We start from the raw sequence: 21,585 nt of genomic DNA, 5'->3' as shown, positions 1-21,585 counted from the left end.
CCAGATCACCTTATCTATTTCCTGAGAAATCTATATGTGGGACAGGAAGCAACAGTTAGAACTGGATATGGAACAACTGATTGGTTCAAAATTGGAAAAGGAATTCGACAAGGCTGTATATTGTCCCCCTGCTTATTGAACTTATATGCAGAATACATCATGCAAAAGCCTGGACTGGGGAATCCCAAACTGGAATTAAGATTGCTGGAAAAATATCAACAACCTCAGATATGCAGATGATACCACTCTGGTGGAAGAAAGTGAGGAGGAATTAAAGAACCTCTTAAGAGGAGAGCACAAAAAGTGGTCTGAAGCTCATCATCAAAAAAACTAAGATCATGGCCACTGGTCCTTTCACCTCCTGGCAAATAGAAGGGGAAAATATGGAGGCAGTGACAGATTTTACTTTATTGGCCTCCATGATCACTGCAGATGGTGACAGCAGCCACAAAATTAAAAGAAGCCTGCTTCTTGGGAGGAAAGTGATGACAAACCTAGACAACATCTTAAAAAGCAGAGACATTACTTTCCCGACAAAGGTCTGCATAGTCAAAGCTATGGTTATTCCAGTAGTGATGTATGGAAATGAGAGCTGGACCATACAGAAGACTGACCGCCAAAGAATTGATGCTTTTGAATTGTGGTGCTGGAGGAGACTCTTGAGAGTTCCCCTGGACTGCAAGAAGATCAAACCTATTCATTCTGAAGGAAATCAAGTATGAGTGCTCACTGGAAGGACAGATCCCGAAGCTGAGGCTCCAGTACTTTGGCCATCTAATGAGAAGAAAAGACTCCCTGGAAAAGACCCTGATGTTGGGAAAGTGTGATGGCAAGAGGAGAAGGGGACGACCGAGGATGAGATGGCTGGACAGTGTCTGCGAAGCAACCAACATGAATTTGACCCAACTCTGGGAGGCAGTGGAAGACAGGAGGACCTGGTGTGCTCTGGACCATGGGGTCACAAAGAGTTGGACACAACGTAACAACTAAACAACAAGACCCTCGTTTCTGGAGAAATTTTGTGTTCCCAGATTTTAAGTTATGACTTGCAAAGAAGGTGAGAAGGACAGAAGTTGGTCCCAGATGAGCAAATATGTCCCTACTTGCACAAGGGATACTTACAAATTGGAATGATGGTGCACTCATACTCTATGTATATTCATTAAGAGGTGTGTGATGAAAACCCCTATTCCATCATTCTCCTCATATGTGAGCTCTATACACGAGGAGGGGAAATGGAAATGAGTCAGTCTGTTCTACCACCTCCTCATTGGCCTTCCAAACCCCTGCCTGAAGAGGAGACTCTCTTTCTGTGTACACCTCGTCCTGGGCTTTTAGAATCTAAATTTCTCAAGACTATAAATTATTCCGTATGTGATGTGCCATCGAGTTGCAACTGACATATGGCAACTTTAATAGAGCTTTCAGGATAAGTGAGATACTTCAGGAGTGGTTTTACCAGTGCTACCACCCCCTTACCCCCATGATTTTCCATGGTTAAGCAGGTGTCCTGGGTCCTAGTCCATCATTGTATCCACTACACCACCCTGACAATTCATAATTTAACACTACCCACAGAGTAACAGTGTTCGATTCTGAAAGTGTGCACAAACCTACCTTATTCCTAATTTTGATCCGTTGATAAAGGTATTCAGGGAAAGGCTTCCGCGGAATGAAACGACCCATTCCTTTACTTACATGAAGATTTCCATCCTCATACACAATTTTCCCTTGGCTAATTACTATGAGTGGAGCGCCATGGCATTCCATGCCTTCAAAGATATTATATTCAACAGCCTGAACAACAAAAATGCATGGGTTATTCTAATTATTTATAGGCATGCTTTGCACTACACTAATTCAATCACAGATGGCATAAAGAATGGCAGCATAATATTTAATCACGAGTGAGTTAAATACATTTTTTGTTTTATTTATTTATTAAAGAGAATACAAAGAGAGAGGGGGAAAAGAATAAATACAAATATTTTAAACTCAAGATACACAATATATTTAACACCAAGTGCACCCTTCCACACCGGGATAGTCTTTTTTTTCTTTTTCTTTTTTTTTAGTTTTATGCCCTCAGTCTCTCAAAAAATAAAGTGAAGCAAGCACTGGTTATACACTTTTTAAATTGCATTTTGTATATTTTAGCCATATAATATGTTTTATGAGCTGGTCACCCAACCATAACAAATAAATTCAATTGAATTGAAGCCCTGGAGTTTAGCTTTATAACAATTTGCCTTAATTCCTATGGCCAAATTCTTCATTATTCTTTTATTCTACATCACCTTCCAATCTTTCACACTGGTTTCTTCCTTTAAGTCCCCTTTCCAAACCTCCTTCCAAACCTCCTATGTATATTACATTTATTATCCCTCTTCTACTTTTTATTGCTTTCTACATTTTTGCATTTTCCCCTAATTTCTTCAAATCTAGTTAAATCTCTATATACTCCTACCTTTTTCTCCATTCATTAGCCCAATTTTCCAATTGAATACTATTCAACTATGAAATTCTTCCTTTGCTTAATATCACTCTAGTTTGTTCTCTATCATTCATCTTTTTTAACACTAAAAAAAAATATTACTTTAAAATATATTTTTTTATACTTTAACCACTACCTTTAATGTTTTATTTTAAAAAAATAACTTTCCAAGCCTCATTCCATATTATATAGCTTGAATTTATATGAAATAGTTTCTTTTCTACCTTTAATTTGATTACTGACTCTTCTATCTCTTTTTCAGTGATGTGCTGTTCCATCCTTTCCCTATTCATATTTTGTAAAAAAAAATTAGTTGTTCCTCAATAATTAAACTCTACCTAGCGAACATATTATTACTAGTATATATATCTTTTTTGAAAAATCTTGAAACGTCTCTATTTTGTTTTTCATTTTGTTACATCTTTTACCATTTTCATCCATAATCATTCCTGTATTATTTTTAGCTTTCTTTAATTGAACAGATCTTCGTAATAATTTAGAATTTCCATTACCTAATTCAAAATATTGTCTTTTTATATCTATTAATTTCTGCTGGACTTTTTATATTTGAATACCTGTTAATTCTTTCCTCTTTGCTTGTAACTCAAACATTATTCTAGGATCTCCGGATATTATAAATACTCTTTGTAATTTCTTAATATTTTCTTCTAATAATCACACCCTTTTATCCTGCTGTTTTTGAAAATTATATTATATTATACTTAATTCTTTTATAATTACATTCATTGTATTACACAACATTATTTGTTTTTGCGCCTCCCTCATTAATTTTCCATATCTCTTCTATATTTTTCTGCATATTTTCAAGTACATATTTATGACAAAATATATTAGTGTCAATTCTCCATCTTTTCACCTCCTTATAGTCACATGTAACATTAAATTCCATATTAAGTTTAGCATGTTCAGATACTTGTATAATGTCTATTTCTATATCATTCTGAATTAACAAAATCACCTGATACAAATATATAATCTGTTCTTGATAGATTTTATATACTGTACTGGAGAGTAAAAAGTTTATTTTCTTTCTTATCCCTTAAATTACCTCTAAACATCTTTTAAATCAGTTTTCTAAATTATTTAATATTGTAATTCGACTTTCCTCTTCATTTAAAAATATTTTTGTCTTGTTTTTCACTGTATCCATTGTCATATTACAATCTCCTGCCATTATCATAAATCCTTTTCTAGTTTTATCTAATCCATCTAACACGGTCTTTAAAAATTCTCCTTGATGCTCATTCAGAGCATAAAATTAACTAGAGTACATTCTTCGCCTCTAAGTTGTCCCTAAATCATTAAATATCTTCCTTTAGTATTTTTTTCTAACTTAACTTTAAATTAACACTCTTTAGATATCAATATAGCAATACATCTAGATTTTGAAAAACCAAATGATTTTTCATAGATATCTACCAACCTAAATTTAAGCTCATTTACTCTTTTTTTAATGAGATTCTTGTAAAAAAAAAAACATGACGTCAGCTTTCTCCTTCTTTAGCAGATTGTGGATTCTGGCTTTCTTTAAATTATATGGTCTACAGCAGGGGTCCCTCCCTGGTCTGTGGCCTTGGAAGGACTGGGTTGCTGAGACAGATGAGAAGCAAGAAGGAGGTGAGCGGTGAGCAAAGCTCCGCCTCTTATCAGCGTGCTCCTATTAGGTTCTAATGCTGCTGCTGATCTGACAGGAGGCGGAACTTCATTCCCTGCTCCCCTCCTGCTGCTGTTAGAGCAGTTGCGCCTGTGGCATTAGAATCTAATAGGAGCCCGCGCTCCTAGTAGGTTATAAGCTGCTGCTGATCTAAAAGGAGGCGGAGCTTCAATTGTCACTCACCTCCTGCTCACTGCTCATCTGTCCTGGCACAACAAGCTTGATTGAAAGCTATCCTCAAACAACCTACTGCATAACAACTACCCCCTTCCCTGGTCCTTGGGAGAATGGTCTTCAACTAAACTGGTGTCAAAAAGGCAGGGGACCACTGGTCTACAGGACACCCTCTTGTGATTACTACCATTCACACTTGCTGAAAAACAGTCCTAACAACTGCTTTGGGTTTGGGTGAGAAGTGGTTAACTGATGAAAAAAGGAGTCAAGGTCTGCAATTTTTCCCTGCTTGATGTATCTTTGTGAATGGTAGTGAGCAGAAGAGGATATCCTGTAGACTATCTTGACTGCTGCCATTAGTGTTGACATCATTCAGGTTGCCCTTTGCTATGTAAAGCTTGGCATCCTTTTTCTTGCTGGTAATACAGGCACAGCATTATGCAGTAATATCAGGTCATTTCCTGGTGTTTTGAATTGTAGATACAGAAGCATAATATCTCACATACATAAACCAGAGATCTTTTTTAAAGTATTGAATATATAGAGTGGTATTGACCTACCAGATGGGCGGGATACAAATCAAATAAATAAATAAATGCTCCTCTAAATGAGGCCCTCTGCTGTGTGTCCACGTAGGATGGACAACTGTAGACAGCTGTGCCTGGAAATATTAGTGTCTGCCTAGTCATAGCAGCACTGCCGTCCATACGTATTCTGAACACAACTGGATGAGATGTACAGAAAAGAGCATTTCTGTGCATTTTGTGCTTCCACATGTAGGGCTTTTTAGCAGTTTGTGTCTTTAACAGCAATAATATTGTGAAAGTGACTCCCCCCCCCCAACCGCAAAACACTGATGAGCATTTCCTCTTACCGATTTATGGCTTTTGGCTGTAATTGTTTTCCCCTTCTCTGGATCCCAGATCACAATATCAGCATCAGAACCCACGGCAATCCTGCCCTTCCGTGGATAGAGATTAAAGATTTTGGCTGCATTTGTACTCGTAACTGCAACAAATTGATTTTCATCCATTTTACCTGTAGACTAAGATAATTTTTCCATGAGTAACATATCATAATAATAGCAGTGATGTACTAATACTATGTTTCCCTGAAACTAAGACAGGTTCTTATATTAATTATTGCTCCAAAAACACATTAGGGCTTATTTTCAGGGGATGTTTTATTTTTTTCATGTATGGTCATCTAAATTTATTCAAATACAGTCCTGTCATCTTCTTCTGGTTGCTGTACAATGGTGGAGGGTGGGGTTCACTTTACTGGGGCTTATTTGGGGAGGGGTAGGACTTATATTACGGACATCCTGAAAAATCATACTAGGGCTTATTTTCAGGTTAGGTCTTATTTTTGGGGAAACAGGGTAAGTACATAGAGATGAGATTAGGGATTGTAGCAAGGTGAAAATGCTGGAGTGATATAGCCTATGGGCACCTATATAACTCCAAATGGATTATCTGTTGGAATCATTTGAAGTTATAATTCTGATAACTGATTACACTAGCTCATATTTTCCTGTAGGGTCTTAGTGTGCCCAGGGGGTGGAGTTACAGATGAACATTTTAACTGCAGCTCCTTCCTGTACATCATTTGAATCCAATGATGTAACACAGCTCAGAAAGTACTTGAAAATGGAGTGTTTTAAAAGAGCCTGTAGACAGCAACTGAAATGAGTCACTGAGACCATAGGGCACAGGGGAGGGGAAAGGTGGAAGAATTCTATGACTCTGGAAGAAGCCTGCTGAAGTTCAGGTACAGTCTAAGTGTCTGTCATGGGTAACAGGACTGTTTTGGTTTGCCACTGCAGCTAAAGGAAAGCCAAGCCAATGCAGCACCTGGAGATGTTAAGGCTTGGAGGGGCTGCCAGCAGAATTTACTGGAGAAAGTAAAGATGGGGTGAAGGGATGAGGAATGGGGAGACAATTGTGCTTATGGATATGAGTGCAAGGAGGTGGAAATGCTGACAGGAAATGGAGGTTTTGTTTGCAGTGGTTCTTCTCTTGCTTATTTTTGTGCTTTTAAACTTTTGGTTTGATGCTCTACTCTTTTCAACAACACAGATAACTTTAATTGGCCTTTTCTTCTACTATTTACTATTGTGCCACTGTATGGTGGTTTAAAATTTGTTGACTGAATGCCCCCTTGAGAGCCATCTCTTGCTCCTGAAAAGTGGCATAGACATCATTAATAAAATAAAACTTCCCAATGTGAGAACTATGTCAATATGTAGTTACCAAAAGCTGAAACAATAGTCATGGGACACACAAGAGTTTAGAAGGAGCATCAAAGGGACCACGAAATCGGTATAGCTTACATACTATTTCAGTGGGAAAGGGAATAATATGATAAAACTAGTGTACTGTCAATTATGACTCTTGGCAGCCATATCCAGGGTTTTCTAGGTAGCGTGTACTCAAAAATGGTTTACTATTCCCTTCTTGCGGGGGATCTCTAGGACTGTGCAGCTTGTCCAAGGCTACATAGTTTGGCTCTATTCTCTGGAGGTACAGTGGGAAATTAAGATTCCCAGCCTTTGGCCCTGCAGTCAGACATCTAACACATGAGCTATCCAGCCTGGGAAAATTACAAAGGCATTCAGAATTCAGCAGCACCACCAGGGTATGTAAGTCTGGTTCTGCCAGGTGGAATTTTCATAAAGTCTCTGGTACGAAGGATTTGAGGGTAGGGGTTCCTAGAAGGCCCTAAAGACCTAGTCCTAATTTTTGCCTGTCAAGCAACTCCTAAGAACAGTAAGGCTAAAGACACATAGTGAGGAAACTGTCACTTCAGAAGCTATACTACCTCATCATTATGTCACTGCAAAGTTTTGGGAATTTGAATTTGTTTTCCATGATGATTCCCCTCTCCTCTTGTGTCTTCTGGACACAATACAGGAATTATGTCATTTTGTGTATTTATTCTATTATTCTGTGAATTCAAGCTAAATTTCTGTAAACACTTAAGTGAGAGTCAGTCTCATAGAATACAATGAGACTTACACCTGAATGAACATACAGGGGTGCCTCGCTTAGTGACGATAATCGGTGCAGCAAAAATTGCTGCTATGCGATATTAAAAAGCCCATAGGAATGCATTGAAACCCCTTCAATACATTCATATGGGCTTCAGACTCACCTTTAAGTGAAAATCCTAATACGGCAGCCATTTTTGCTGACCGGTAAGCGAGGAATTCGTCCCAGAAAACAGTGGGCGGCCATTTTTTTTACCCGGCAGCCATTTTGGAACTGCCGATCAGCTGTTAAAAAATCATCGCTTTGCGATGATCGATAAGCGAAACAGGGTGCCGATCGTTGCAAAGCGATTTTCCCCATTTAAAACATCGCAATGTGGTCGCAAAAGCGATCACAAAAAGTTCGTCAGTATGCAATTTCATCGTTAAACGGGGCGCCCGTTAAGTGAGGCGCCACTGTATTTAGAATTGTACTGTGAAGGCTTTAACTCACTGGCCAAAATCCTATTGGGATTTGATGCTAGCATAATGCAAAGAGAGCAACTTGGGGAAGCACATTATCTTGAATTAAGTAATCACCATAGACATTATCTGTTGTGCAAGATTTCTTAACTTGAGCCGTCTCTCCTCCAATTGTTACAAAATTTGCAGTACACTTGCGGGTGCAACTAACAGGATTTGACCAGTGTGGGAATAAGAGTTCTTGAATTCTGGTCATTCAGCTAGCTTCTTTTGGCTTTTCATTATCCAGCTATATAAGCTAGATTTAAAATGTATCAGTTGAACAGAACAGCTGCTACTGCTCCGGCAAACAAAGAACAGTGATTGTATTGACTTACCACACACTTATCCCAGGTAACAGTCATTCTTTCTTCAATTCCATTAACTCCTTCTGGAATCAGAGTAAAGTTGTCTTTCCCAACAGCTTTTTGTGCTGTGCTGTAGGTACAGTGTGCACTTCCAGTCACCTGCAGGTCGCCACTAAAGGAATTTACAGATGAGATATATAAATTAATGATTTAAAATGGATGGAGGACAGGTTGCTTATACTTTTCATTTTTCACTACTGGTGCTGCTCATACTGTATATTCACAGAATATATATTCTTAAAACTAATATTTCCAGTTCCAAAGGTCATTGCTGCACTATCAAACTATCAACAGTTGTACCCAGGAAATAATCAGTGTCTTTATTTTGGGGGCATTTTAACCGTATATATATTTGCCATGTAGTCTCACTCTTATGCCTGAGGAAGACGACTTGTCCACGAAAGCTGACATTAAAATATAGCAATTAGTCTTTAAGGTGCCACAATGTTTTTGTCTTCTTTATTTTTTTCATTTTTCTTCTGTTATTTCCAATTCTGTTAACTAATATATTGTCTTCCACTTCCACATCAATGATAGCTGCTCCTCAAATCCTTGTTTCTTAAAAACCTTCTAAGTGATTTTATTTTCTTTTAGGTTTATATGAAAGTATGAATAAATGAAACCAAAATTAAAGTAAGCAAGCAGAGTTTTTACATATTATTTTAAAACTGATTTCATAACCTTGTCTTATAGAGGGCAAAACTATATATCATGTGGGAAACAAGTGAGCCATCAACATGGTTTCTATTTTTAATTTAAAAAAAAAAAACCTGAAAAGTACCCTTTTTTGCCCAGTTTGAATGAAGGAACCAGAAAGATCAGGATTGTTTAATCTTTTCCCTCTCTGCTGCTCAAAACCACCCCTCTCAAGCTTCGTTTCCTATTAAACATGAAAAGTTACAGAATATCCATGTCTTTATCCCCATAAGGGTGAAACAGTTGTGAGTGATTGGGGGTAGAAAATGTTAGAGCAGTCCTTCTTTTTCTCTTCCTGATCAGAGGTTTTGCAATTGTTTTTCAAATTCTAAAAAAGTACAATGCTGCCTTATTCCAATAGATAACAGTAATCCCAAGATTTGCTGTTCTTTTCAGAAGAAGAGAGCTTAGGCATCAATCAACTTTCACTTAGTCTCTTGTTTATTGTTACTTATTCAGTTTTAATTCATATCCAGGATGCTTAAGGACTTCCCTTAATTTGGGACCAGTGATGGCTAAGTATTTGCAAATAAATACCATGCTAAAAGTGAGGTCAAATGATCAGATGTTGTCGGATCCAGGCTCAGAGGTGGTGAAGTCACAAATGCTGCAGCCTTCGCCCAGTTTTTGCTCCAATAATGTGTCCCATCTGTTCCCAAACTGGCTGTGATTGGCTCCCCTAAAACAAGAGCACCTTGGGAGAAAGAATATAGAACAACTGAATCATAGACATTAATTTCCTGACTTTTGTCACAGCCCTGTAACCTCTGGCTCAGACATTTCAACTATGTACAAGAAATCAAACTACATGGATCTGTTATTAAAAAATAACTCAATTAATATGGTTAATAAAAACTATTTTCTGACATTACTATTCAAAGTAACTCAAGAAACAGGCACAAAAAGCCGTTGTGACTCTAACAATAGTTAACTAATGCTGAAGGGTGTGTATCAAGGTTTAATATGCCCTTTCAGTCCTGCTTCTTAAGTAACAACTTGCAGAAGGAAACCATATTATTCTGTCCTAGGAAAAACCATGAAGAGACTAACAATTGACTAACTATGGACCACTGTTTGGTTCATTAGGTGCCAACTGAGAATAATATTTCATCAGGGCCAATTCACCTCTCTGGTGGGCCCTGGACAAAAAATATAATAGCGCCCCCTCCCTCCTCCCTCTCCCTAAATAGGTCACACAACATGAACAATGTAATATAACATAAATAAGACTGATTTGCTAAGGTAGTGTTGGTAGCAGTAAACACATGAACAATGCTTAAGTAAACAAACAACAGAGCAATGAAAAGAAAGTCTGGCTGATGACCCTAAGCAAGCCTTCAGTATTAGAAAACAAAAAGTGTATCCAAAGAAAAACCTTCAATAAAAATAGGAGTCTTGGTGCCAAAGGGCTAAAGTGCTACTTCTTATTACAGTGCCATCTTTGGAGATGTCAATTTGCTGCTCAAAAGGTAATTGGGGATCCAACAGGGATAAGAAAGTACAGTGGTGCCTCGCATTACGATGTTAATTCATTCCAGCGAAATCGCTGTAGAACGAAAACGTAAAGCGAAATTAAAAAGCCCATAGAAACGCATTAAAACCCGATTAATGCATTCCTACGGGCTTAAAACTCACTGTCCAGCGAAGATCCTCCATAGCGCGGCCATTTTCGCTGCCCGTGCAGCGAGGAATCCATCCCAGAAAACAGCGGGCAGCCATTTTTTTTACCCAGTGGGAATTTTGAAACCGCCGATCAGCTGTAGTAAAATCGTCGTTTTGCGAGAATCAGTTCCCAAAGCAGGGAACCGATCATCGCAAAGCGAAATTCCCCCATAGGAAACATCGTTTTGCAATCGCTTTTGCGTCGTTATGTGATTTCGTCGTAAAACGGAGCGCTCGTCTTGCGAGACACTACTGTATACAGAGTCCAGGCAATCTGCAGAGAAATGCACTGCACAAGGTGCAGAGAGGACTGTTGTTACCACAGATAGATTAAAGGCGATATTATGAGGTTTCAAATAGAAAATGTTTACATTTTTCTTGCTTTTTGTTATGCAAATTGAGTAATGACATCTTCAAGATCATTTTAGTTTAAAATGTCACTCTCAATTGATATTATTGTTAATCTGTTAAGGTGTTGTCCTTGCACCGAAATAATACTTTGTAAGGTTTAGTTTGAAAAGGAACTCTCTCCCTTCAACAACGGAGACATTTAATGTCAGGTAGAGACAAAAGGCTATATAGACATTTGGGTAGATTTTCCCACGAAGTGAGTATCACAAAATGGACTCAATTCAGTGGTGTGGCTTATCACATCACTGATTTTTAACTCAAAATTTTCTGTCACAGTCTATAATATTGAACGAGATACATTAACTCACACTATTGAATGGAGTCCACTGAGTGCAACATTTCAGCATGAGGCAAAAATGTGTGTGTGTGTGTGTGTGTGTGTGTGTGTGTGTATGTATGTGTAGAATAACACCCACAATTCAGGCTCCAAGAATTAATATTGGCAGGTAAGATATTCTCTTTTGATAGAGTGAGAATTTTACAAACACACCATTTTAATGCATAGACTTGGTATTTCATGCCAATGAGCAGTAAATACAGTGGTGCCTCGCTTAGCGATGTAAATTCATGCTGAAAAAATTGCTGCCAAGCGATAACATCACTAAGCGAAATAAAAAGCCCATAGAAATGCATTAAAACACGATTAATGTGTTCCTATGGGCTTAAAACTCACTGCTAGCGAAGATCCTCTATAGCGCCGCCATTTTCGGTGCCTCTAAAGTGAGGAATCCGTGCCTGAAAACAGAGGGTGGCCATTTTGTTTACCTGGCGGCCATTTTGAAACCGCCGATCAGCTGTGCGAAAATGGGGGCTTTGCAATGATCGCTTCCCTGCAATCATCGCAAAGTGAAAATACCCCATAGGGACCATCACAAAGCGATTGCTTTTGCGATCGCAAAAACTGTTGCAAAGCGATTTCATCGCTATACGGAGCGATTGCTATGCGAGGCACCACTGTACATAGATTTGGTGAAGTGAAACCAACATGGAGGATATATCAGAGACCTCCTACCAACTCTCCTCAGACTGAAGAAGCTACTTGGATGAGTAGCAAAACGTTTCAGACTAACAAGAAAAGTCCAGTTACCATGACTCAACTTCCAGACAACCTCACCTGGATGACTGAGAATCTTCACAGATATATAGACTTGGTATACCATGCCAACTAGCAGTAAATAAATAAACCTGCCAGTGCCCCACTGTGCCTCCAAACAGCCTGGTTGTGCCATCTATGCCCTCCAACTACATAACCATTTTAGCCCCCTAATAGGCTCTCTCTGCCATCTTTGCCCTCCAAACAGCCTCTCAATGCTGCGCCTGCCACTGCCAGCTCTGCCGAGCCGGGTTCCTCAAAGACCCAGGCGGTGGGAGAAAAGGCTGTGTACGCCACTGGTGCTCAAACAGTGCAAGGTCATACAGCATGGTCCCAACATGTGACCTCAGTGAACATAAAACTTCAAAGGCCCAGTGAGCAGCGGGCAGCACAGGCTGTACAGCACCATAATTTGAAGGCGGGGAATCTGCCTCTTCATGTGGACCCCTGCAGACAGTGCGCCCTAGATAAATGCCCACTTTGCCCTCTGAATAAAGCAGCCCTATGTTTCATGCATGCAATTACATGAACTTCAATCCAAGCTAGTATTACAGTAAAGTTGGCAGTCTTTAAGGTGCCACAATTCTCCTTTGTCATTTTTACTTTAAAGCAAACTAGATCTCCAGTTCAATAGCTGCAAAGGGACATGTTTAAGCAGAAGAAAATTTTTCAACAAGATGTTTGACTAACTCTGCTCTGAAGGATTATCATGGAAATTAATACCAATCCAAGCCCTCTTCATCTTTTCTACTGCTTTGTGAGATCCACTGGGGCTCTCAGACCAGCTAACTGCAACTCCTAGCAGTCCTTTATCTTTCCAGAAAGATAACAAATATTTATCAAACTTTCATGCTTGGACATCAACACATAACAAGTTAGATGAAATTAAACATATAGCAAATGGTGTACTGTTTAATCAATTTTGATACAGTGGGCAAAGAAGGTCTTAATGGGCTACTCAGGACTAAGTAATGCTCCAGTTCACTCTCAAGTGCCACTCAAGAGGTGTGGTTATGTAACTGATTAGATTGACTAATTAGATGCAGACTCAATGGGGATCTTTTAGAAAGGGTTGATACAAAAAGAAACGAACACTGGAATCCGACCACCAAATTAAGGTCTAAATCCAATTATTATTCCCAGCTAGAGTAGACCCACTGAATCAATAAGAACTTAATGTCAACATTTAGATTAATAAATAAGTAAACATTGTTAATTGTTAATTAATAAGTCAACATTGAGGCAAGGAATCTACTTAGTTGAGACTAATAACTGGATTTAGATCAGCTACTTACAGTAGGAACACTTGAAAGAAAGAATTCACTGTCATACAGTCATACCGGCACAATTTATAAAGTTCAGGTCCTCCCCTTCAACATCATTTCACTGCCTCAATGACTGCTCCAACAAGGACTACTTCACACATACTACTTGATGACTGCAGCATCAAATGGCGTTTTATATGTCAGAATAAGGTGTGCCTTATAAAATTTCACACACAAAATTTTCATATGCTTTTCCCTTGACACTGGTTTTCATTCAGTGGAATCATTTTCTTTTTAGCTACATGGAGTGAGAAAACCATGGATAGGAACCAGACCTTTGTGCTTCAACAGGAATTCCAAACTGAAAGAGTTTCACTTACAGTGGGCCCTCGACTTACAAATGGCCCTAGTTGCGAACGTTTCGGGTTACAAACCCGATCTCATCGCAAGTAGCAGACCCTACTTGCGAACAGAGATCGAGTTACGAACCCAAAAGGCAGGGAGAAAGGGCGGGAAATTCGGATTTCCTTCCCTTCCTCCCTGCCTTTGGGGCTTTCAAAAGGCTTCCTCTGATGTTGAAGGAAGACCTTTGAAACCTCCGAAGCCAACAAGGCAGGGAGAAAGGGCAGGAAGTTCAAATTTCCTTCCCTTCCTCCCTGCCTTTGGAACTTCCAGAAGGCTTCCTCCGACATTGGAGGAACCCCTTTGAAACCTCCGAAGCCAAAAAGGAGGCAGCCCCGGCAGCATTGGGTGAAAGGAGGGAGCCGATTTCTCCCCGGCCACCCGGCTTGCTTTTCCAAATTAGAAGCAAACCGGGGGGCCGGGGAGAAATCGGCTCTCTCCTTTCACCCGATGCTGAGTCCCCTTCGCACTGAGCTAAGCCGGCGCGAAGGGGACTCAGCATTGGGTGAAAGGAGGGAGCCGATTTCTCCCTGGCCGCCCGGCTTGCTTTTCCATTGGAGGACTTCAGCCGGGACGGATTAATTGGTTTCCAATGCATTTCTATGAGAAATGCTGGCTCGATTTACAAACTTTCCAATTTACGAACTGACTTCCGGAATGGATTAAATTTCATAAATCGAGGGTTGACTGTGTTTTCAAGCATGTTGGATTAGCATTATAGCATTATTTGCTATATGTTTAACATTAGTTCTATAAAGTGACAAAAAAGATTATTTTTGTCTGTATTGTGATGATAATAATAGCCTGTTTTCTGTGCATCCTTTTATGGAATGACTACTGAACCAGGTCAGCAGTTTCAGATCTCATCTCCCTTTCCTCTGAAGAAATCAGATTTTGGTTTTCGCAGCCATCCTTTTGTACCCAGAAGTCCAATGACAAATCAGAGACATGTGTTTTGAAGGTCTGCATTCTGTACCTTTTTTTCTAGCCAATGAAATGATGTCAGCAGCGCTTTTACTCATGACCTTGGTGATGTACAGTGGACAGTTGATTCGACTAGCTATGGTGATGGCCCGGAAAACAGCTTCGGCTTCAAGCTGAAACAAGATAACATATTAAATTTAAAGTAAACGAATCAAAACTACTGAAAGCACAAAAGAAAAAATGGAGGAGTAATCAACGATTGTGCTGCACTTGTATGCATGATTACCAGAAGTAAACATATATTTGAACTACAATTGTTGACAGCTCTTCTTTTCTGCAGAATGTAAGCTTGTTATTAAAAATATGATAGGTTTCTGTTTTTGCTGCTAAAAGCTAACAGAAGAGCAACCTCAAAGTCTGCATTGACATTTAGAGCAGAGCCATGCAAATTATTCCAACTTACATACTCCTCTGCTTTCTACTTGTGCTGCAAATACAAACTGTAAAAGCATTTCTTGCACTACCTTATTCCTGGGAAACCAAAAGCTTTCAGTTGTATGGATGCCCCCTACAAGTGGTGGATGTAGCAGTAACTTGTCATTGTGACCTATATAATCTCCAAGTGTAAAACTGGAAGGAACATTTAACAATATTTTCCAGCAATATTGTTGGAATATTCTTTACAAGAAACACTAAAAGAAGCCAAAGAGAGAGGAACCATTAGAAAGGGAGACTCAGGTTTTGAGATGCAAGAGGGTTTATTATATCATATAGGTAAAAAAGGGGGCAGACAACTGGTAGTTCCTCAAAATGGAAGAAAACTGTGTTGCAGTTAGCTCATGATATACCTATGGATGGCCACCTATCGACACAAAAGATGATAGCACGAATAACACAATGGTTTTGGGGGCCAGATGTAAATAAAGAGGTAGAAGAATATTGTAAGACTTGCAGAGAATGCCAAGTGACATAGATGAAATCAAGACCCGGTGCCCTTTAATTCCTATGCCATTAGTAGATCATCCCTTTGAAAGGATAGGGCTAGACATTGTAGGTCTTTTGATTAGGTCAGCTGGAGGACACACTCATATTCTTATTTTAATAGATTATGCTACCCGATACCCTGAAGCAATCCCTTTAAGATCTACCACAGCTGAAGTTTTGGCTAGAGAATTAATACAGTGGTGCCTCGCATTGCGGCATTAATTCGTTCCACAAAAATCGTTGCAGAAAATGTCGCAATGTGAAATAAAAAAGCCCATAGAAACACTTTGAAAACCCTTCAATGCATTCCTATGGGCTGGAAACTCACTGTTCAGCGAAGATCCTCCATAGCGCGGCCATTTTCACTGCCTTGCAAACGAGGAATCCGTCCCAGAAAACAGCGGGCAGCCATTTTGAAACCGCTGATCAGCTCTTTTAAAAATCGTCGCTTTGCGATGCTCGGTTCCCGAAGCAGGGAACCGATCATCGCAAAGCGAAATTCCCCCATAAGGAACATTGCAAAATGCATCGCAAAGCAATTTCATCGCTAAACGGAGCGATCAAAATGCAAGGCACCACTGTATAAGTATTCTCCAGGTTAGGTTTTCCCAAAGAAGATTTAACCAATCAGGCTCCAACTTTATGAGCCAAACAGTCAAAGAATTCTGGATTGCTGGATGTGAAACCCATGCATACCTTGGTATATCACCTACAAACTAATGGACTAATAGAGAGATTTAATAAAACACTGAAAGAAATGTTAAGAAAGTTAGTGCTAGAAAAACCACGTAGATGGCACTTATTGGTAGCTCCTTTGATGTTTGCAATTAGAGAAGTTCCACAAGCCTCAAAAGGGATTCTCACCTTTTGAGATGATGTATGGGTGGAATCCTAGAGGGATATTAGATTTGATAAAAGAGAAATGGGAGAAAAGCTCAGATAGTGGTTCAACAAGTAACAGAAATGAGGAATCACTTGAACAAGGTAGCCGAAATAGCTAAAACTGAATTACAAAAGATACAACAAGGGCAGAAAAGGAGATATGACTTAAAGGTGAATCCAAGGCAATTTAGTGCAGGACAAAAAGTTTTACTTTTGCTACTGGTGGAAAATGCCAAATTTTTCGTGAAATGGCAAGGTCCCTACAAAGGGATTAGATGTATAGATCAAGCAGATTATGAAATAAGTATGCCAGATAAAAAGAACAAAGTAGGAATATTTCATATGAATTTATTGAAACAATGGAGAGAACGAGAAGTATTTATTGGAGAAGTAGAAGAAGAGGATTTAGGTTCGGAGGCCTTAATCTACCTCCAAGAGTCTCAAGAACTCTGTCTAGGAGAAAAACTAAACAGAGTCCAAGCTAAACAAGTCAGGAGTATTGAAGAAGAATTTAGAGATTTTTCTCTAACAGGCCTGGCTTAACAACAAATGTTGAACACCAAATCAACACACACCCTCAAATTGTCTGGAGGAAGAAATTGGCCTCATCATCTCAAACAATCAGGAAGTTGAAGAGATGTTAGGATTAGGGGTGATAGAACCATCTCATAGCCCTTGGAGAAGTTACCCAGTGGTAGTCCCCAAACCAGATGGAAGTGTAAGATTGTGTACTGATATTAGGAAACTAAATGAAATTTCTAAGTTTTATGGTTATCCTATGCCTAAAGTGGAAGATTTGCTAGAAAGGCTTGGAAGGGCTGAATTCTTATCATTTCTAGATTTAACAAAGGGTTACTGGCAAATTCCTTTGCAGCCCAGTGATAAAGAAAAATTGCTTTTGTTACTCCTTAAGGATTATTTCAATTTACATGCATGCCATTTGAGTTGTATGAAGCAGCAGCTACCTTCCAGAGATTAATGGATAAGATTTTAGAACCAGTAAACACGTTGATTGCTGCTTATATTGATATTTTAATTTATAGTGACAATTGGGAAGAACATGTAGGACATCTGAGAAAGGTATTAACAGAGTTAAGGGAAGCAGGACTTAAGGTGAATCCTTCCAAATGTAAGATAGCAAAAAGAAGAGTGAAATTCCTAGGATTCCAAGTAAAACAGGGAAGAATTCAACAGGTACAAGATAAAGTAGAAAAAATAGCAGATTGGCCTAGACTAAGGGATAAAAAAGTTCAACTGTTTTTAGGTTTGGCAGACTATTATTGTCAATTTGTACCTAATTTTGCAGAAATTTCGGCATCCCTTACTGATAAACTAAGAAACAGATAACCAGGGGAATAAGATGGGGATTTCCAGAACAAAAAGCATTTAATCATTTGAAGGGAGTGTTAAATACCTTACCGAGTAGAAATGCTCCTGACTTCAGCATTCCTTTTATAGTACAAACCGATGCCTCTGACAGAGGGATAGGGGCAGTGTTGACCCAAATTAGAAGAGGTATAGAATATCCCCTCATGTATTTGAGTAAGAAATTGTCTTCCAGAGAACAAAGATATGCTACCATAGAAAAAGAAGCCCTAGCGGAAAAATGGGCCATACAGTCATTAAGATATTAGTTATTAGGAGCTCCATTTACCTTGGTCACTGACCATGCTCCTTTACAGTGGTTGAATCGGATGAAAGATACTAACCCCCGATTGACTTGATGGTATCTAAGTTTGCAACCCTTTGCTATCGCCTGAGAAACCTATACATGGGACAGGAAGCAACAGTTAGAACTGGATATGGAACAACTGATTGGTTCAAAATTGGGAAAGGAGTACGACAAGGCTGTATATTGTTCCCTGGCTTATTTAACTTACATGCAGAATACATCATGCGAAAGGCCAGACTGGAGAAATCCCAAGACAGAATTAAGACTGCCAGAAGAAATATCAACAACCTCCGATATGCAGATCATACCACTCTGATGGCAGAAAGTGAGGAATTAAAGAACCTCGTAATGAGGGTGAAAGAGGAGAGTGCAAAAAATGGTCTGAAGCTCAACATTAAAAAACCAAGGTCATGGCCACTGGTCCCATCACCTCCTGGCAAATAGAAGGGACAGATATGGAGGCAATGATAGATTTCACTTTCTTAGGATCCATGATCACTGCAGATGGTGACAGCAGCCACAGAATTAAAAGACGCCTGCTTCTTGGGAGGAAAGCGATGTCAAACCTCGACAGCATCTTAAAAAGCAGAGACATCACGTTGCCAACAAAAGTCCGCATAATCAAAGCTATGGTTTTTCCTGTAGTGATGTACGGAAGTGAGAGCTGGACCATAAATAAAGCTGACCACTGAAGAATTGATACCTTTGAATTGTGGTGCTGGAGGAGGCTCTTGAGAGTCTCCTGAACTGCAAAGAGAACAAACCTATCTATTCTAAAGGAAATCAACCCTGAGTGCTCACTGGAAGGACAGATCCTGAAGCTGAGAGTGAAAGGGGTATTAGAAAACAAAAGATTGAAGGAAGAGGAAGAAACAAAGAGAGAGAGAGAAAGGAAAGAAAGGAATAGATTGAGGTTTGTTTAGTAGAGGAGAAAGCAAGAGAGAGAGGAGGAGGAGTTGATTTTGCCCATATGGGAGGAAGATATAAAAGATCAGAGTGGGAGGAGACAATTTAGAATACCGGGAACATCAGAGAGGAGAGAGGGAAAAGGAGAGAAACAGAAGGATGTTGAATATAACAGAATGATAGCTGGAGGATTTTCCCAATCTAAAGACCGGAGGATTGTTACCGGAACCGGACACCTTCAAAGGAAATGAGACACGTAAAGACTCTCTAGAATGGACAGTAGTGGTGTATCCATGGGATGGTTTGAAGAAGGTGGTCCGGCTGGACTCCTCATTCAATAGTCCACCTCCAGAAGGCGACGCATCCCTGCTGTGGGACCATCTGCACGATGAGGAGTGCACCCCTGAGGAAACCCAACGATTGAGAAAAGTTTGGACCAGCCCCTTCTTAAATCATGTTGATTCAAGGACAAATTTATTGACCCCCTCATTATGGACAGTGCCAGATATTAGTTCATCAGAACTGGTTGAGGTGATAGTTCATTCACCTAATATCTATGATGGACCCAAACACACTGTGCCTTACAGATACAAATAAGTTTTTCCGGCAACACAAAAGCAAGTGCCAGGACCAGAATTACACCTTTCTTCATTATCACAAAAATCAGTGGTTTACTGGCAGACTATCACTTTCAAAGCTGCAGCTTTATATTTTTAGCAAAATGTTCTATACTGAGGCATTTTTAGTCAGTGAATATAGAATCTGTAAAGTACTGGTTTTGATAGCCAGGCTTTGTCTAGTTTATTACACAATTGTGGAAGCAGAAGCAGATCATGTTCCTTTGAACACAGAGCCACTGGACGTAGAAAAGAATGTAGCTCTTACCTCCTCAGGTCTGCTCAAGGCATGCCCCTCAGGGCCAGTAATTCCCATCTCCAGCATACGCTTCTGTTCCTACAAATTAAACAAACACATCACAGTTTTCTATAGGTTGCAAAATAGCCTGGTTTGGAAAAGGCATAGGAGCAGCCTCCCTTGTAACTGTGAAGGTGAAATGCCCCCCAAGTAGAATTGTACAAAAATCTTCTACAGCATTGTTTTGGTTATGATGCCATTGTCTTCTTATTTCTTCATCTCATCTGATGTCAAAATGGGGTAAAGTACAACTCCCAGGGGCTTTTTTGAGCCCCCTCCCACTCTCCCCAAGACCCTGTGTGGAACTTTTTGGGCTAAAGAAAGAAACAAAGAAAGCTAATCTAAGCTAAACAAAGGTCATTTTCCATTCCAGGGAGTCTCAAAGAGTAGTAGCTTAGGTACTACTCTTAGGTACCTCCCCCCCCAAAAAAAATCCTTAAAAAACATAGAAGTGGACATCCAGACACATCTGTTGATTTCTTTTTTTCTGCCTCCCTTTTTTTTTCCGTTTTGCTTGTGGTGGTACAGTCTTTGGTGGGCCCTGATCACTAGGCATAGAAAGTGGGTCTCTGGAACTTGCTCATCTCTGCTCTACATGTACATTAGTAACTCGGTTTGCAAAACGGATCTGTTCTATGCGACATTACGTAGTACAGTGGTGCCTCGTTTAGCGACGTTAATCAGTTCCAGGAAAAATGTCGTTAAGGGATTTCGTCACTAAGCGATTTTTAAAAGCCCATAGAAACGCATTAAAACGTGTTTAATGCGTTCCTATGGGCTTAAAAACTGACCTTAAGCGAAGATCCTCCATAGGGGCGGCCATTTTCGATGCCTCTAAAGCGAGGCAAAACAGTGGTGGCCATTTTGGAACCGCCGATCAGCTGTGCGAAAATGGGGGCGTTGCAGTGATCGCTTCCGCGCGATCATCGCAAACCCCCGTTTTCGCACAGCTGATCGGCAGGGCTTCAGGATGATGGGGGGAAGCACTTCCCCCGCATCATTTTCACCCAGCTGATAGGCAGGGCTTCAGGATGATGGGGGGAGCACTTCCCCCCATCATCCCAAAGGCCGCATTTTCGCTCAGCTGATCGGCAGGGCTTCGGGATGATGGGGGGGGCATTTGCGATGATCGCTTCCCCGCGATCATCGCAAAGCGATTTTTCCCCATAGGGAACATCGCATTGCGATCGCAAAATCTTAATCGTTATGCAGATTCGTCGTTAAACGGGGCGCCCATTAAGTGAGGCACCACTGTACGGAAATTTCACAAACTGAAACGCCAATTGCGCTATGAAGGGCAGTGCTATAGGTGCAATGTCCCCTCGGAAAACCCTTTTGTAGCGTGAAAAAAAGAGAAAACAATGTAAACTGGGCCTTTATTTCTTATGGATTTCAGTTATATAAACTGAGGCGTTCAGAAACCGATGTACTACTGTACCATTTTAATGGTGATCCAACCACTGAAAACCAATTTGTCCACTCCCCTCACTCAGGAGGTTTCAGCACACATTGCTCACATACCTCCTGGCAGCTAAGGGATAAAAATGTTTCTTAAAAAAAAAAAACCACAGA

The 21,585-nt window shown here is 39.9% G+C and overlaps 1 protein-coding gene across 2 annotated transcripts in view; it reads right to left on the bottom strand.

The window, feature by feature from the left end:
* The window catches only part of CRMP1 (collapsin response mediator protein 1), a 63,158-nt gene that overhangs the window by 6,213 nt on the left and 35,360 nt on the right, over window positions 1–21,585 (bottom strand). For both annotated transcript variants that reach the window (XM_073000966.2, XM_073000967.2), the window contains exons 7-12: window positions 19,984–20,052; window positions 14,707–14,827; window positions 9,435–9,591; window positions 8,172–8,313; window positions 5,218–5,388; window positions 1,618–1,797 (exon numbers count right to left, since the gene is read on the bottom strand). In XM_073000966.2, coding sequence (XP_072857067.1) covers window positions 1,618–1,797; window positions 5,218–5,388; window positions 8,172–8,313; window positions 9,435–9,591; window positions 14,707–14,827; window positions 19,984–20,052 — 840 coding nt within the window. The remainder of the gene's footprint in view (window positions 1–1,617; window positions 1,798–5,217; window positions 5,389–8,171; window positions 8,314–9,434; window positions 9,592–14,706; window positions 14,828–19,983; window positions 20,053–21,585) is intronic.

The sequence above is a fragment of the Pogona vitticeps genome, chromosome 5 (genome assembly GCF_051106095.1).
Source record: "Pogona vitticeps strain Pit_001003342236 chromosome 5, PviZW2.1, whole genome shotgun sequence".
Taxonomy (NCBI): domain Eukaryota; kingdom Metazoa; phylum Chordata; class Lepidosauria; order Squamata; family Agamidae; genus Pogona; species Pogona vitticeps.
This window is presented reverse-complemented; position numbering and strand designations above follow the sequence as displayed.